Source organism: Nicotiana tabacum, chromosome 20 (genome assembly GCF_000715075.1).
Source record: "Nicotiana tabacum cultivar K326 chromosome 20, ASM71507v2, whole genome shotgun sequence".
NCBI classification, from domain to species: Eukaryota; Viridiplantae; Streptophyta; class Magnoliopsida; order Solanales; family Solanaceae; genus Nicotiana; species Nicotiana tabacum.
The window spans coordinates 140,123,878-140,140,301 of record NC_134099.1 but is presented as its reverse complement, the minus strand read 5'-3'; the positions used below and the strand labels follow the sequence as shown (position 1 = coordinate 140,140,301).

Below are 16,424 nucleotides of genomic sequence, written 5' to 3'. Positions count from 1 at the left end.
AGATTCTTTCGTTGTTTTACGGTTTACAATCTCATAACATCATGACGGACATAAGCCTGCGCAATTTTACGTTGAATATTTTGCCTGGCAATTATCCAGTTAGTTCATAAGGCCATAGCTTACTCAAAACTGATGCTGCAGAGAGGTCCTTTTATGGAAAGCGAAGAGCGATTGGTATAGTTTGACTTGGATCGGAATTTAAGAAAGGTAGACTTTTGAAATTTATGGTCATAAATATGTCACAATATTTGTGCAACTATAAGGCTTTTGAAACTTGTGGTTTTAAACTTGTTATTTATATTGCTCAGAACTCTTAGAAAATGTCATCTGGTGCGTGTCGGATCCTCCAAAAGTAGTGTATTTTTAGAAGATCCGACACGGGGTGGGATAGCATTTTGGAGAGTCCATGCAACATAACTTGTTAACATTTGTGTGATTATAGAAGTTTGTCATTAAAGAAATATAAAGATGTCTTATTCTTTATTAAACGAACTAATAAGGGGATAGCTCAAAACAAAGTGGAAGGAAAGGAATAACAAAAGGAATAACAGAATTGCATTATTGGGATCTTGCAATATATGAGGAATAAGCTCAAGTAAAAACCCGGCCGATTAAGGTTTCATCTGATGTTGGCACACATATAGTACATGTGTGTATGTGCAGCTTTTGCTAACTTTAATGTATTTTGAAAAATCTGCACGAACTAACTACAGATCAAGGTAATTAAATAAAATCCATCAAACATAGCTCATCACCTGCATATAATTACTATTTTGAGGTTAATTCCCTACATATATATACATATAACTACAACAACGTTATTCCCTTCTCAATTCTCAGAAGAGATGAACATATCCATTTTCCAAGTAAAGAATACTACAGAAACACAATACCAGCTAGCCAAAGATCTGAACATTAGCTATGTACTCAGCAGGTAGAAGTAGTGGAACATTTTAGAGCACCAGCATTTCTAGTCAAGGCCTTGACATTTTTTCCATCTTCCACTGGAAAAGCTTGATCTGGCAGATAGTTTGGCTTCACGGACTCACGACCCGAACCCGATTCTCTGAAAGATGCTCCATTCTCAAATACATCTTCAACTGATTGGAAATTCCATGACACTTCACCAACTCCACCCTCCTTTCTCCATGTGATCTATAACACCATCATTTTCATCAATCAATCAACTTCTAAACTAGTCGGAGTCAATTGTATGAATCTCCTTTATATTCATTTCGTTCTATTTAGACTAAAGGCCAGCCCAGTGCATTAAGTTCCCGCTGTGCGCGGGGTCCGGGGAAGGGTCGGACCACAAGGGTCTATTGTACACAGCCTTATCTTGCATTTCTGCAAGAGGCTGTTTTCACGACTTGAACCTGTGACCTCCTGGTCACACAGCAACAACTTTACCAGTTACGCCAAAGGCTCCTCTTTGTTTTGATCTATTCACTCATTAGTTTATTCTGTTGCAAGATAAGTAAATAGATATGATCGTTTCATCTAAAAATTTAAGTTATTTGAGAATGAGCATTTTATTGTATTTATGTTGCTAAATTTTCATATAGATATATAATCGTCAATATTGTTTGAGAGAATCACTAAATAACAAATCCCTCAGAAATTCGAGACAATATTAACAAGAATGAAGAAAACTCCATGTTAAAAGGTTTACCTCTTTCTTTCCTCCTTTAGATGCAATAAAATAATTGGCTTGGCTCTTAATGCTAGGGTTCATGCTCCCCCCTATTGCGTAGTTTCCCCATCCTTCGTATAGATTGTTTACCACATGTGCATATCCATGACGAACCCTGCAAAATTAAGCATTGGAAATTCCAAAAATAAAATTAAGTAAAAATAAAAAAGTTCATGTAGACTAGGTATTAAAATGGCATAGTTCCTGTTTGGTCACAAATAAGTTACAGATTTAAGACGTGAATGAGAAGTTCATAGTTAATTATTTTCAAATATGAATGTATGAATCGTTTCAGAACAACTAATAAGAAAATAGTATCAGACAAATTGGAATAAATAGGGGAAATTATAAATGCATACATTCCTACACTAGTCAACTTTCCTTCTTTCAAAGAGAGGAGGACGAGTTATTCACGTCTCATTTGATGGTCAGAGATGAATTGAAAGATAAGCAGCGAAAATTTTCCACTTTTTTCGGAGGAAAAATAAAAATGTCTCCTATGTTACTCATATATATGGGGAGCACTTCATGTCAATGGCAAAGTCATTAATCTTGTAGTTTCGAAAAACTAAAAAATCTTAAACTTCAGCTTGAATGTAACCCGGTGCACTAACTCTTGTTATGCGCGGGGTCCGGGAAAGGGCTGAACCACAAAGGTCTATTGTACGCAGTCTTACCCTGCATTTCTGCAAGAGACTATTTTCACGGCTTAAACTCGTGACGTCGTGGTCACATGGCAGCAACTTTACCAGTAACTTCAGCTTGAATGTAACAATTATTTAATTTATAGGGTACCTCGGCATTCTCTGGTTGCAATTAGGACCAAAATAATTGAATGCAACAGTAACCTTCATATTCTTGTCTCTAAGAAATCCATCATCATGACCTAATAACATAACCTTATTTTGGGTCCTAAACCAATTATTGGATATTGTAATATCAGTAGAACCACGAGTAACATCAATTAAACCATCTTCACAATCGAAAAGGGTATTGTGGTCAATCCAAATCTTGGAAGAAGTCAACATTCTAATTGCATCTCCATCCACTGGACCCACATTTACTATTTTCTTATCAGGTCCCAAGACTGTTGATGCTGGTTGTGCCTTGCAATGGTGGATTCTTAGACCATGAATTATCACATTTGTTACCTAGAAAAAAAATCATGTTCAAAATCATATTATTTACTAAAAACCAAAACAAAACATGACAGTACATTACATAAATGTAGCCAGTTGTGAAGCTAAAAATTTTATTGAGGGATGTTAAAATATAAAGAAGTGTATGTACGAAGAAATTAAGGGGATTCAACATATAATGTATATGTATAATTTTTTTCTTTTCTAGGTATACAATGTAATTTTGTCATTATAAGGTGACTCCGCCACTGCATGTAGTAGTCAGAGGTGGATCCTAGATTTAGAACTAGTGAGTTCGTGTGTGCCTATTAATATATTATCTATGTCAGAGTTGGATTCAGGATTTAGATTCTGTGGATTCAACTTTTAAGATTTTTAGCATTGAACTTATTATATTTTCAAAGTTATGGGTTCAAACTTACCATTTATTCATTTTAATAAATTTTTACACATAAACTTTGTTCCACGTCGAAAATACTAGGTTCAGATAATTTTGATCTGATAGTGTAAAAAAAAATATTATATTATCGGTGCATATAAGTTAAAACGTTTAATAAAATTGTCTAGTGGTACATACCCTTTGGAGCATTAGACAAGCACCATCAGCAATGTTAACCTTAACTCCACGGCCATCAATGGTAGCGAAACTGCTAACTAAGAGGGGATTTTGGAGCCTAATAGTCATGTCTCTTTGGAAAGTTACCCAAACCTTTCCTTGGATATGTGTCATCGCATATCTGAGAGTTCCGGGTTTAGGGTTCAGGGGATCGTCACTAGGATCTGTAACCTTATATTCGGGTCCAATATTATTAGTCATTTTTCCAGAATAACCCACAGAACATTTAGCTAATTGTTGCCTGTGACTCCTCCAATTTGGTTTTGTTCTCCAGCATTTATCAATCACGTTAAATCCATGCACAAAACTTGTACTTGAAATTGTTATTACTATAGTAAATAGAATAGTTAACATGAAATATGAAGGCTTGTTAGTTTTCGTCATTTACAACAGCTTTTTAAACTTTCCTTGCTCCAAAGGTAGATTGGAACTGTTTTTGACTAGGAAGAGTGGAGATTGTAGGTATTTATACATGCAATTTCCTTTTTGGTTTGTGGTAGATGAGGAGGTTTTGATAAAAATGATAGAATTGTATGGAAACGGAATAGAGTTTACTATATTTATACATTAACGTAAATATAGTAGGGACGTTGCTATATTAATGCATGTGTAAATATAGTAAACCCTTATCCTCTTCCGTGTTATTCTTTCATCTCTATTTGCAAAAAATAATCCGTTAAAAAAATCTTTTTGTGTGGTGTGTGTGTTTCTATGAATTTAACCCGCGGAAGGAAATCACCTGATATTAAAGTTAATAACTCTCGATTTCAGATAATTAAGATCGACTTGATTCAAATCTAAAGGGGTCAAACTAGGGATTCAAAATTAGTTAAAATAGCACAGACTAATCAGTTTTCGGACTGATCATTTAAAAATAGTCAGCGTTTGCCAAGTCATTAAAAAATAGTCACTATTTTGCTGCAACGGAGACCAGTCCAGCATAATATACTGGAGTTCGGTGCACCTGTGTATGAACTTCCAGCATATTATGCTGGACCGGTATACTTTGCTGGCTCCAGTATAATATACTGCTCCAATCTCCAGTATATTATGTTGGACCGGTATATATACTTGAACTCCAATATATTATGCTGGAGTATTTTTCGAATTTTGAACAGTATTTTCATTCAGATTTATCTTTACCTGAAAAGTGGCTAAATTTCGATTACTTTTGAAACTGTGGCTATTTTTGAATGACCACTTGTAAATCTGGCTATTTTTGAATTTCTCTCTCAAAATTACTCCCTCAGGTCCATAATAATTAACCTTTTGGCCTATTTAATTTGGTCCAAAATAAGAGCCCGTTTGGATGAGCTTGTTGTAAGTGACTTTTAAGCCAAAAACCATAAGTTAGGAATTCTAGCTTTTGACTTTTGGTTTATTTTCGTTATTTTAGCTTAAAAATAAGTGCTTAAAAGCACTTTTTTACTTTATCCAAACACTACAAAATGGCTTAAAAACACTTAAAATAAGCTAATTCAAACGGAGCTCTAAGTGTCCTTTTACATAATCAAGAAAAAAATGATTTTATTTTTTCAAAATTTACCCTTATATACATCTCCTAATATGTTAAATAACAATTAATTAAATGTAATTTAGTGAATACATCTTTTTTCTCTCTAGGACTTCGTATCTTAAGGGGTGTATCAAAGGCATTATGGACGGGAGGGAGTATAACTTTCTTCTAGGTGATATGTATCAAGGAATTACAGGTGTCTCCTCGTAAGTAAATCTCGAATAAAGCAATTGTAGATCTTCAAGGGATATTAACATAGTCCCAATTTATTAGATAGAGTATGTTTTACTTATTGACGGTTAATTGGATTACTTTTAGACTAAATAGAATTAAATCAATTTTTTTATTTGTAAATTAGTATTCAAAAACAACGTAGAAGTTGCTACTGTCATTTTCTTCATCAAAATAGTTTGGCTATAGGTATTGAAACATGTTTACCGATCTATGTTCTTTACAACCCATAGTTTGACTACAAGGTGTTGAACGTTATCTTGGTATAAGATTTATTTCAAGACACAATTCATTATGAAGTGAGTTTTGACAGTCATGTTTGGACCATAATTTACTCCAAATATGCAATTTTTCTGATGAGGTTTTGATACACCAAAGTCAAATGGGACCAAGAAACTGATCACACTAAAGATCAACAATATTACAAAGGTTTCTTCCCATCTCAGAAAATCTTTCCAGGTAAAGTGAAAAATAGAAAATCTATCAATTAAACTGTTTAAACACAGATTCTGAAGTGACCGAAGTTTAGCAGTACCAACTTCACTTTACCAAAGTTAAAAAATACAGGTAAACAAATGCAGTTGCTCTTGAACTTCTTTTACAGTAGGGAAAAAATTTACTTCAGTTAATAATCTCTAACAAAAAGCACACTATGTTATCCTACAAAAAATAATGCTACCCAAGGAAAAAGGCGTAACATCCTGCCAGTTAGCAGTAGCTCCTTCTCGGCAAGATTCGGATAAAACTACATTTACCTTAGAACTAGTGGCAATTTTGCACATCCAACAGTTATGCTTGTAGGAGAATAACATTCTTTCCCAACTTCAACCCAACAAAATAGGAGATTTAGAGAAAAGGGTGAAGCAGAAACGGGAATAAGGGAGCGAGAATCCCAGGCCATCCGTCTACTCAAAAAGACTACGTCGCTCTGTTGGTGATCCTTTCAGCGACATCCGGACCTTGACATCAAAAGCATGTACTACACCTTTGCAAGGCACCTGGAAGTGAGAAATGGTAGAACCTCAAGTTGCTGCGAGAGAGATCTTTCTCGAAAAGCAACCCAAAAATGCTAACCAAGAAAACTACATCTCCCCTGTTATGACTTATGCGTAATACATATACAAGCTGTTTGCAGCAGCACAGGCTATGGAATTTTCAGTTGGATGCCATGCCAGATGAAGCAGTTTTGTTGTGAAATCAAATGAGTTTCCATTTGCATCAACACCTGCACTATCTGCTCCTGTAATGTGTACATAAAATATGACGTATAACTCAGAGCAGTGGGCGAAAAATTCATGCATCAAAAATAACTTACATAACACAAACTAAAATACATGCGTATAATATATGTGTGTGAAAATGCAGACCTCTCCGGACAACACGTGTTATACTGCTGCTCAGGGACCTGGAAGGCCTTGAAGGAGTCTGGACTTGCCTTCTGGAGGAGCACAATCAACGCCATCAGAAACCAAGGCATGTTACCACACAAAATCAAATGTGTTGCCAAAAATATTTTGACTTAGGTACCTCATAGGGTTTTTGCTTGCTTCCAGGGTAATTGCTTCAGTGCTCCCCGGAGGACAACCAAACACGCGGAAAAGATTGCTGATATGATAGTAATCATTTGTTTAAAAAATGAAGAGGTGGAGAATTGATATGTAAAACAAAGCTGAAAAATTCCACAGACCTGTAAGATCCAGTTGCTACTCGCATACCATCACCACTAAGGCAACACTCGAATTTATCAAAGATGGAATCATTCTCGTATAAGTCACAAAGCTGCACAAAATAGAAAATGCATTACTTATCAGCTCGACCTGTAAAAGGATAACCAAGTTCACATAACACTTTGATGGGGAGGGTAATTCACCTTTGGTCTTAAATATTCATGAACCTGGAATGTTGAAACTGGACCAGAGTCCATGTTTATGTCCCATAGCTGACAAAATAAAGCTTGCTCAGTAACAAAAGGAACAATTTTTATTGATAAAAAATGAAATTTCACTGACAAGGATGGAAAGAACATAAATTTCCTAGACCATAGCTGGAAAAAACTAGACCTACTCCGTGTAGGCGTGTCTCACACACAGAGAAACTACTTTTCGGATATGTTAAGTTTGCCAATGGGACGGAAGGAACAGAAAGTACCATACACAACCACGTAGATCAGTCTCTAGAAACCATAAAGACATTTTTTAAAATTAGTACCTCAAGAAAAACTCCAAATGTAAAGAGTACTTTTGCATTTTAAAAAGCAATTGACGCTGTATGGAGTTTACGATGAGCCATATTATTAATAAACATGAAAGCCCAAAACAACTGCTGGTAATGTGTCCAAGGAAAGACATGGCCATTCTAACATCACCTTCTCAAACTCTGCTTTACATAGGCACTCTTTTACAGATCAAGACATGCCTTCTACTGATTTAAAAATATGAACGCGAAGTACATAAGCAATTAAGCTGTGCACCTCTCCATTCACTGACTGGAATATGGAGATCCAGAAAAAACAAACAGAAACAAACCTTAAGGGTCATGTAGTCACGACTAAGTATGTATCGTCCATTCTTTGCAAATTTAATATCTGAAATTGAAGCAATTATCTCAGTGAAAAAAGATCTTGAACCAGGCGCTTCCTGTTCCTCAAACCTGCATAGAGGGAACACCAGAATTCCCAATTTATCAAAAGCTATGAAAAACTAATTCAAAATACAAACTCTGAACTTGAAAAATACATTTTCCAGTACTCCCACGTTGACAACACCTAGATCTTCCAGGATACTATCATGTACAGTTAAAAGTTCGTTTCAATGTAGAGACAGCATAAGAGAAGTACGCTCAGCAGAACAGAAAGACAAAACAATTACTGTGATACTCACAATTTAGAATGTGAGTCACATAATGCTGACTGCCGCAAATCTATTAGACGAACTGATCCTTTTGAACTACTATAAGCTAACATGTTACAATGTGTAGGATGGAATTCTGCTGAAGTTATCACCTCTGCAATAGCAAAAAACATTTAATTAAAGCCTAAGTACCTGCCGAAAAAAACAAGCATATTCTATTGTAGTGAAAGTCTCGCGCGGGGGGGGATGACCTAAGTCGAAATCAACACATGAAAAATGTACCAGTAAGATCTTCCATATTTGTTGGCTTGACATCGACAATATTGAAACTTTGATTACTTATTTCCAAGTTCCAAAGGTTTATTCGGAGATCATCGGCTGATATGAATGTTTCGCCATCACTAAATGGAGAGGAAAAGGACAGAAATTTTCATAAGCTCTGATAGACTAGACTCAGAAGAAGGTGAAGCAGATTTACTATTGTAAACAGGATCTTCACCTGTTATTTGATATAGAATTGATATGATAGTCATGAGCATGTGCATACACTCTTCTACACCTCGCAACAAGGCTGGCCTCGTTGCTTGTAACCTACAAGTTCACATACAAAGTTTTTAGATGCAGATGCAAGAGTTAAAAAGATATTCAAGACAATTTCATAAAAAACAACGCCTATCCTAGGGAGGAGGTAGGCTACATTCATTGGAAATTCCTAATACCCACAAGAAGAGATTCAAGGCACAAGGGAGGTGAATGTTAAGATAATCCATGCCTGGCATTTCAAGGACAATAGCACTTGTGTGTGGGCCAATATTCGTGCAAGCACATACGGACAATTAAAAGTGATGTAAAGGGCCTATGCATATAAAGGCTAGCTTGTATATTTGATTCCAACTTTAATAAATAGACATACATAAATACCCTAATCTTTCTGTTATACTCTCCATCATAGTTAAAAGAAGTTGCAGACATAGTATAAAGCATCCTTCAAATAACCTAGAGTGTAAAACGATCATATACATCAATCCAGTAAAACTACAGCTCCATGGAATTTTTTTTAATCTAAAATACCTTAGTTCGAACATATATTTTATAAAACTGAACATTATGATTAGACAAAGTCTAAGGACACCAAAGAAAAATGCACATAATTGATAGGCTAAATATTAACAAACTTGACATGTCATCAGCATCATAAAAAAAACATAATATAAAAGGTAAGGTTAAGCAAGTACAACAACCACCGGCAAACGTAGTGAGGGGATGCCCCCAGGTGGGAAGGACAAATCATTGCCCAAAGAACTGTACACTTTATCTCCATAGCCCCCATTTGCAAGACACTGTTTTGGGCTGGAACATACGCTCGAACTGGCTACACTGCCATTTCCAGCAGCTTTGGAAGAGTCAATATTCATTTCAGATATTTTCTTAACTTTCTTCTCTTGGATCTGAAATATTCAGGAAAAAGCAATTTGAAAGGAAATTAGCAAAGTGATACACAGCCGTGACATAAGATAGCCACATTCAGAAGTAGATGGTTTAAGAAATACATCATATCTTGATTATTTTACATTTATATCACGAACGAAGGAGTTGTTTCATCGCTGATACAAAACTATGAGCAGAAAGATATTTTACAAACAATTCGAGCAAACTGTTCAGCCAAATCTCACCGTTCAAAGGCATTACACCAACAAACAAATTCATATCATGTATCAACATTCCATTTACCACAACAATGTTTTAGTACAACAACGGAGTTGAAAGAGATAATGTCAAACTACAACCTTAAAATTAACTATTAATATCATTCCCCAATTATGTATCTTAAGCTAGAAAATAATTTACAAAATATTAAGAACTCATTTTCATTTAACTAGATAAACTGAGCAAGCAACCAAAACTCTACAATGCATTAATACCCAATAATCAGAGAGAAGCGAGTCAATAAAATAATTTTACCTTCCAATACTTAATAGTTTTGTCATTAGTAGAAAGAAGAAAGAGGGCACCATTTGCTGTTTGGCACCATCGGATCTTGTTGATTTTCTCCTCAATCTCCAAACTCTTCAGATAATCAAACTGAATGGAAAGATGCGGCAGAAGAAATTATAATTCTACTGGAGCAATAAAAAAGAAAGAAAACACAGCAGATGGAGGAATGCGACATAGCATAGAGGAGGCATTCAGCCAAGTCTACAGTTGCATCTTGACAGAGGAATCAGGCAGCTCGAAGGACCCCTTCTTACCAAAGTCATGAAATAGAATAATAACATCATCCTGAAGTTCTTTTGTATGATTGTTTCCAGGAAAGTTCAGCATTCATGAGTTTCCTATAGAGAAATTACACCAACAAATACGGCGAAAAAAGGAACGGCAAAGAACAGAGAAGAGGGGTGTACCTCAGGCTCATGGCTTTGAAATTCTGTCTTGTATCGAAACTCAGGATGCCGACTGACTGGATAATCCACTCTCTCTAACTCTCGTCGACTTCCAACATGCTAAAGAAAACAATGCACGCAGAAGAATGATCATCAAAACAATCAATTCTACAGTAACTAAACATTCTAAAACTAAAGAGAAGAAACCCACCTCCTTGGTATCGGTCCTTTCAAATAATACCACCCTACCCCCACGATCCCCGGTGGCAAGATGGTCACCAGTTTTATCAAACTCAATTGCTGAAATGATATCAACTGCAATCACAAAGACAAATACATACATCATAAGAGTCAAAGAAAGGCGTTCATTAAACAATCAAACATAGTGAGCCTAATAGAAGTTCTCCACTATTTGTGGAACTTGCATAAGTTCAGGCACATTAGCTGCATTTCTAATGCATTTTAATCTAAGGATGCTATTTTATAATATTAGGCCCATCTACATATCACTATATTATAGCTTGAAACAAAAGGCTCAACAAGTACTTTCTGATAACATGAAGTACCTATTATTAGTAGTCAAACTATGTTATACAATGCAGGGCACCAAATTATGAAGATGAATCATTGCACAGTTTTGAGTAACACATTCTCATTTCCTTGCTTTTTCATTCTGGATTTCTCTATATCAGCATAAATTACTAATTACCCGGAAAATATAAAGTCTATTAAATGAACTCACTAAAAGCCTTCATGATTAAATGCCTGAGAAAATGAATATTGGCACCCATAAAAATAGCTATAGAGTCAATCATTCAAACAACGATTCAAGCTAATTGGCATCCTATATGAATGCTCTATATCCATTCCGCTTCTACTTGAACCCATTCCTTTCTGTTACGCGCTCTGTTCCATTTTAAATATCTTTTCTTTTTAGTTTCTTCTAAAAGATAGTATCTTTCTATTTTTGTACACTCTTCAACTATAGACTTCCCATTTTATCTTTAATGACATGTTTAGATGTTCTTATAGGCATAGAAGTGATGTGTCATGTTTTTCTTGATAAGGTAAATTGTATTAATCAAAAGGGAGAGAAAATCCCGTATACAAGAAGTATACCAAAAAGTAGAGAATTTACATCAGAACATGAATCTCTATAAAAGACGCCAAATCTTCTATACAAATAGGGGCTATATGAGTGCACCAAAAAACGATCAAAGATAAAAGACTATTCTTAAGATGTGAAAAAGGAGACTCAATCCCCTCAAAAGCTCTCCTATTTCTCTTCCCCCAAACTATCCACATGAGAGCTAACGAGGCGAACTTCCACGCCTTTTGCTTTCTTCTTCTACGGAAACCGGCCCAGCTATATAGCATTTCCTTTACAATGTGTCATGTAAAGGAACACAAGTCTTCTTTACAGTGTGTCATGTGCTGTGTCATGTTTAAGAACACAAGTTCCAAGGGTACTATTTTAGTCCAAAAGTCTTCTTTCTTTCTTAAACTCCATGCCTAGTCAAACACCAACATATAAAATCTCACTTACCCCTATATTGATATGCAAGTATCTAACAAGACTAAGAAGATTCTGTCCTTGACAAACACCAACCGAAAGCTTTATGTACGTGCAAAAACAACTAAGCTTTAATCCCAACTAGTTGGTAATACCTATATGGATTCTCCCACTGGATTCTACTTTTAGCTTCCACGTGGAGATTGTAGGTCGTTTGAAACAACACTGCCATATGGATAATATGATTGCTATCTCGTGTCCTTTAAGTATCTTCAACCATCATAACATGGTAGCATTCAGAAATAGCTCTGGAATAATGCGTAAAATAAAATCTTGAGTTGCCTGAGGTAATATTGAACAGATTTTATTTCAAACATATACAAAAATCTCTCCCGAAACTCTATATATAAATAAGGTTGCTACTGATGGGATGTGACTCATGAATTTAATTTAGGGCATAAATGCTAGTAAAAAATAAAGCTAATCTGACTTTGGTGTTTCCATAGACAGGGCTATCCAGAGAGCTAGAGATACTATGAGCAGCCATTGTAGATGAACATGGTGCCGACGCAATAAGAAGACAACCGTGAGTCAAGAAAACTAATTTCATGTACAAGGACTTCTCTGATTAGCGCTGTTGATATTTAACCCTCTTTGAAAAACTTCAACTATCTGTCTAGAATTCATACCTTCTTTAGTTCCAGTGCCCACAATCTCCATGCTTGTAACCACTAAACCATGTGGCAAAAGAGAAGCAAAAAATGCAAGCCAATTAAACATCTTTAAGTGTGGTTTAATTTTAGATGGACTGATGACACTCCATACCCTATGAAGAGAATCAATTAGTTCACAAGTAAACTCCTAAAGTCAATTTCATGCTATGACAGACTATAATTCAATTCTCGTCTCTTAGAAAAACGCATCAATTAAAACCAGCTTCCAAAGAGATGTAATTCATATGGTTTTAATGCTAATACGTATTCGAATTATATTTACCCTGCGCCCTATTTTAGCCGTATACTTCAGGTCATACTCTCACATTGATACTCATCCTTAGGCAATAAAATCAGAAAATTTCTACACAAGGGTATCAAAGCATAATCTAGTATCTGTAGAGAGTAACACGTATTTGGCCTTTACCTACTTAGCCTGGGACCCTTCTTCAACCAATTTAACAGTTGGACAACCTTGACTTTAGCACTCTAGCGCGATATGAAGTACCTATGTGAGAGCCTATATAACACATTACAGAACTCAGTAAGCTTCTGATGAATCACTTGGCCTAATCCAAGCCTAAATCCCCATGGAGATCTCGAGCCTTTCCACAATTTACAGAAAGTGCTAGTCCTACCTTCACCATTATTCGCCTGACTCCAACTCCCACCTCAGTCAATACAAATTGGTAAATAGAACGTCCAGTTTATGACAATAATAACCTTTTCCAAGACAGAAGTAGAAGCACCACATACATATGCACATTGCAAATCTAATCTTCCATAGGGATTTGCACCCTTATGATTTACATTCAAGTATACATTCTTCAACACGTACACTCTATGGCAATACATGACCCAAATTAACAATTAAGAAGCTCACACTACAAATTTACTGCTGATGCTTGCAAGCAAAGTTCAAAAAATAAAAAAGAAAAAAATTACCAGCACACTACAGTTCCATAAATTTGGTTGAGTTCACTACAATACTGTTCATAAATTCGATTGATCAAAATCAACATTCAAATCAATCAATCAGATCCACGATCAGAATCTATCAGATTCGCTCTACTCACACATTTAACAGACTATATTTCACGCAATTGACGACCAAATAACAGATCAAAATCCTATAAGCAAACCCTAAAATGTATACTGATACCAAAAATGAGCACGGATCCAGCAAGAGTAAAAACTCAAGGGCGGCAATAACAGAATTACCTTCCTGCACTTCTTCTCCAGCCGTACGTTCACCGAAAACCTGAGAAAATTTCCATTCCAGGGACGGCGACGGTGGTGGACCCGCCGGAGCTGCCGCGACATCTCCACCAACACCACCTTTCATTATATTTTCCCCCAAAAAAATCAACAGCCAGAAATAAAAACAATCAAATATCTCTGAATCAAATGAAAGGTTCTAGAATCGGAAGGACAAAACAGTCACTTCATCAAAAAGCGATCGTCAGAAGAAGATCGTAAAAACTTCATAGCAGAAAAACATTTTGGATTCAGATTCAATCATTACGAAGTTCCAAATCAAAAACGACGACGTATAACCTTTCAATACAGATTCAGATTCTCTCTCTAATGGAGTAGTGAACCGTTTTTGCCATCGGAAAAACAAAGGCACTGTTATTTTATTTTAATTTTTTCTAAGTTCTATCTATACTATAATACATTCTTCTGTTTCTCTCTCTTCATTTTTATATTTTTTGTACAAGGCTTGTTACGCTTACATGTTGGTTATATTATTTTATGAAACAGTAAGTTTGATTGGTTGAAAGTTTATCGATCGAATGTGTGACGGTGAATGGAGGGTGAGAATAGTGAAAAAGGTAATCGGGGGAAATTATGTTATTGAAGTTTCAGTACACGACCGGGCGTTGTTGCGGGAGGACACGAAGGTAAGGTTGTATGTACGTTTATGTTCTTGTCTTTGATCTCTTCTTTAGATCTTTAATTCTCTAGATTATTTAATTTTATCTATATATAAATATATTTTTGTATTACTATGCAATTCTTTATTACTACTAATATGAGTTGAACGTGAGAGATGAAACTATATGGGTCAAAATCTATCTTTACAATACGTAAGTTGAAATAGTATTGGTGGAACGTTCCCAGTTGTCGCTTATCGAAGTAATCTAAGAAACGGTGAAGTCCGTGGTCGAAGAGTCAACAAGGGCTGAAGCCGAGGAGTCATCAAGGATCAAGGCCGAGGTCGAGCACCCTTGACAGAGTTATAAAGGCTAGTTTCAAGATATGACATAAAAGAAAATATTCTAGTGGATATTCTCTGCACTTGTACTGTTAAGATTTTTAAGAACATGCTCCATATAAATAGAAAGATACATAATGATAGGGGACGTGTGAGATTCATTTATAAAACACACTTTGACTTGAAAAGGGAGAATCAGATCTTATTACAAGCATACAAAAACAACATTTACACTAAGATTCTTGTCCACACTTTTATGTTGGCTCCGAGAATAACTCGGATATTTAAAGGCTTATCCATCACTCATCATTGTCAGAAGGAACATTCACTGATTTCATCCTCTCTTTGGGTGACTCATTCGTTCTATTTATATAAATGTCATTTATTGTTGTTCATCACTATTTAATGCTACATTACTTCCTTTGACTTCTTAAATATTGATTGTGTATCGCCGTTGCTATTGAAAGTAGATCTGCATGTTATTTATTGCAATCCCGAGAACTTCATCTTGGGAATATTATCGTGAACTAAGATTAACCATCATTTGTATAAATTTAATTAATTGAACCAAGAGCTATATTTTTGGTCAAACAATTTGGCTCCGTCTGTGGGAATTTCTTAGTTAAATTTTTAGTTTCCCCTAGATCAACAACTAACGCAAGTCACTAATCTCACAAACCCCGAGATCTTCTTTCTTTGTGCGTACAAAAACCTACATTGCAGTTAACCAAGGAGAAAGGATAAAAATAACAAGTGATTTCCCTAGCAACCTCATGAACGCTATCAATGAGAGCTGTGAAACAGTAGGCAAGGTTGTGACGCCTAACGCTTTCCCTAGGCGCGAGAGGTCACCTCCCCTCCCCCCCACTACAACATAATAAAACCTATTGGAAAAGGGGCCTCCACGTCTGCAAAAGAAGGGACACCCCCAGCTGTGAAAAAACTCCTCGAAGCTTGGCTGACCGACACACTAGTAATTCTCAATAAATCTGCTCCAGGCATAAATGCAGAAATTGCAAGAGCTTGCATGATACAACAAACAGGCGAGCAGTGCAACTGATCAAGCCCTCCGACGACAAATATAACTCACAATATTACTAAAAGTGCAGGTGACAATGCCTTTGATGTTTTAAAGAGGATGGAAGAAATGGAGAATAAAAACAAAGCACTCCGAGACTAGATGAAAGAACACCAAGAACGAGTCAACAAGCTACTGGGCGCTCCTAAGTTGTTGCCAAAAAGGGACGCCGGCAGGTTCGTAAAGCAGTCGTATAGCAATGGCGCAGCCCTGCATGTTATACCAAAGACCTTCAAAATGCCGCCCTACCTCAGGATATACGACGAAACAACCGATCCCGAGGATCATGTGATTCATTATGTCACCGCCGTGAAAGGCAACGACCTCGCCAAGGAGCAAGTGTCCTCTATTTTGCTTAAGAAATTTGGCGTAACCCTTACGGGAAGGGCGTTAACATGGTATTCACAGCTACCAGCCCGCTCTATAGAAACTTTCGAGGAAATGGCAGATAAGTTCGTAACTGCCCATGCCGGAGCC

At 36.2% G+C, this 16,424-nt stretch overlaps 2 protein-coding genes across 4 annotated transcripts; both read right to left on the bottom strand.

Moving 5' to 3' along the window:
* Positions 1 to 852: 852 nt before the first annotated feature.
* LOC107776790 (putative pectate lyase 2) lies at positions 853 to 3,787 on the bottom strand. The gene is made up of 4 exons (XM_016596715.2): positions 3,410 to 3,787; positions 2,489 to 2,844; positions 1,673 to 1,808; positions 853 to 1,155 (listed from the first exon to the last, which is right to left on the bottom strand). The coding sequence occupies exons 1-4, from the start codon at positions 3,647 to 3,649 to the stop codon at positions 928 to 930; spliced, it is 960 nt and encodes a 319-aa protein (XP_016452201.1). The 5' UTR covers positions 3,650 to 3,787; the 3' UTR covers positions 853 to 927.
* A 1,923-nt stretch (positions 3,788 to 5,710) lies between these two features.
* LOC107776791 (serine/threonine protein phosphatase 2A 55 kDa regulatory subunit B beta isoform) lies at positions 5,711 to 14,544 on the bottom strand. 3 transcript variants are annotated; one of them, XM_075241050.1, is made up of 14 exons: positions 13,873 to 14,544; positions 10,637 to 10,740; positions 10,447 to 10,545; positions 10,007 to 10,126; positions 9,280 to 9,492; positions 8,544 to 8,635; positions 8,327 to 8,445; positions 8,075 to 8,198; positions 7,721 to 7,844; positions 7,066 to 7,134; positions 6,883 to 6,974; positions 6,723 to 6,800; positions 6,563 to 6,633; positions 5,711 to 6,435 (listed from the first exon to the last, which is right to left on the bottom strand). In XM_075241050.1, exons 1-14 carry the CDS (start codon positions 13,994 to 13,996, stop codon positions 6,299 to 6,301), a joined length of 1,566 nt encoding a protein of 521 aa, XP_075097151.1. In that variant the 5' UTR covers positions 13,997 to 14,544; the 3' UTR covers positions 5,711 to 6,298. The 3 variants fall into 3 exon arrangements, with proteins under 3 accessions (XP_075097151.1, XP_075097152.1, XP_075097153.1); XM_075241051.1 differs by having other exon boundaries at positions 9,286 to 9,492; XM_075241052.1 differs by having other exon boundaries at positions 9,289 to 9,492.
* Positions 14,545 to 16,424: the final 1,880 nt, after the last annotated feature.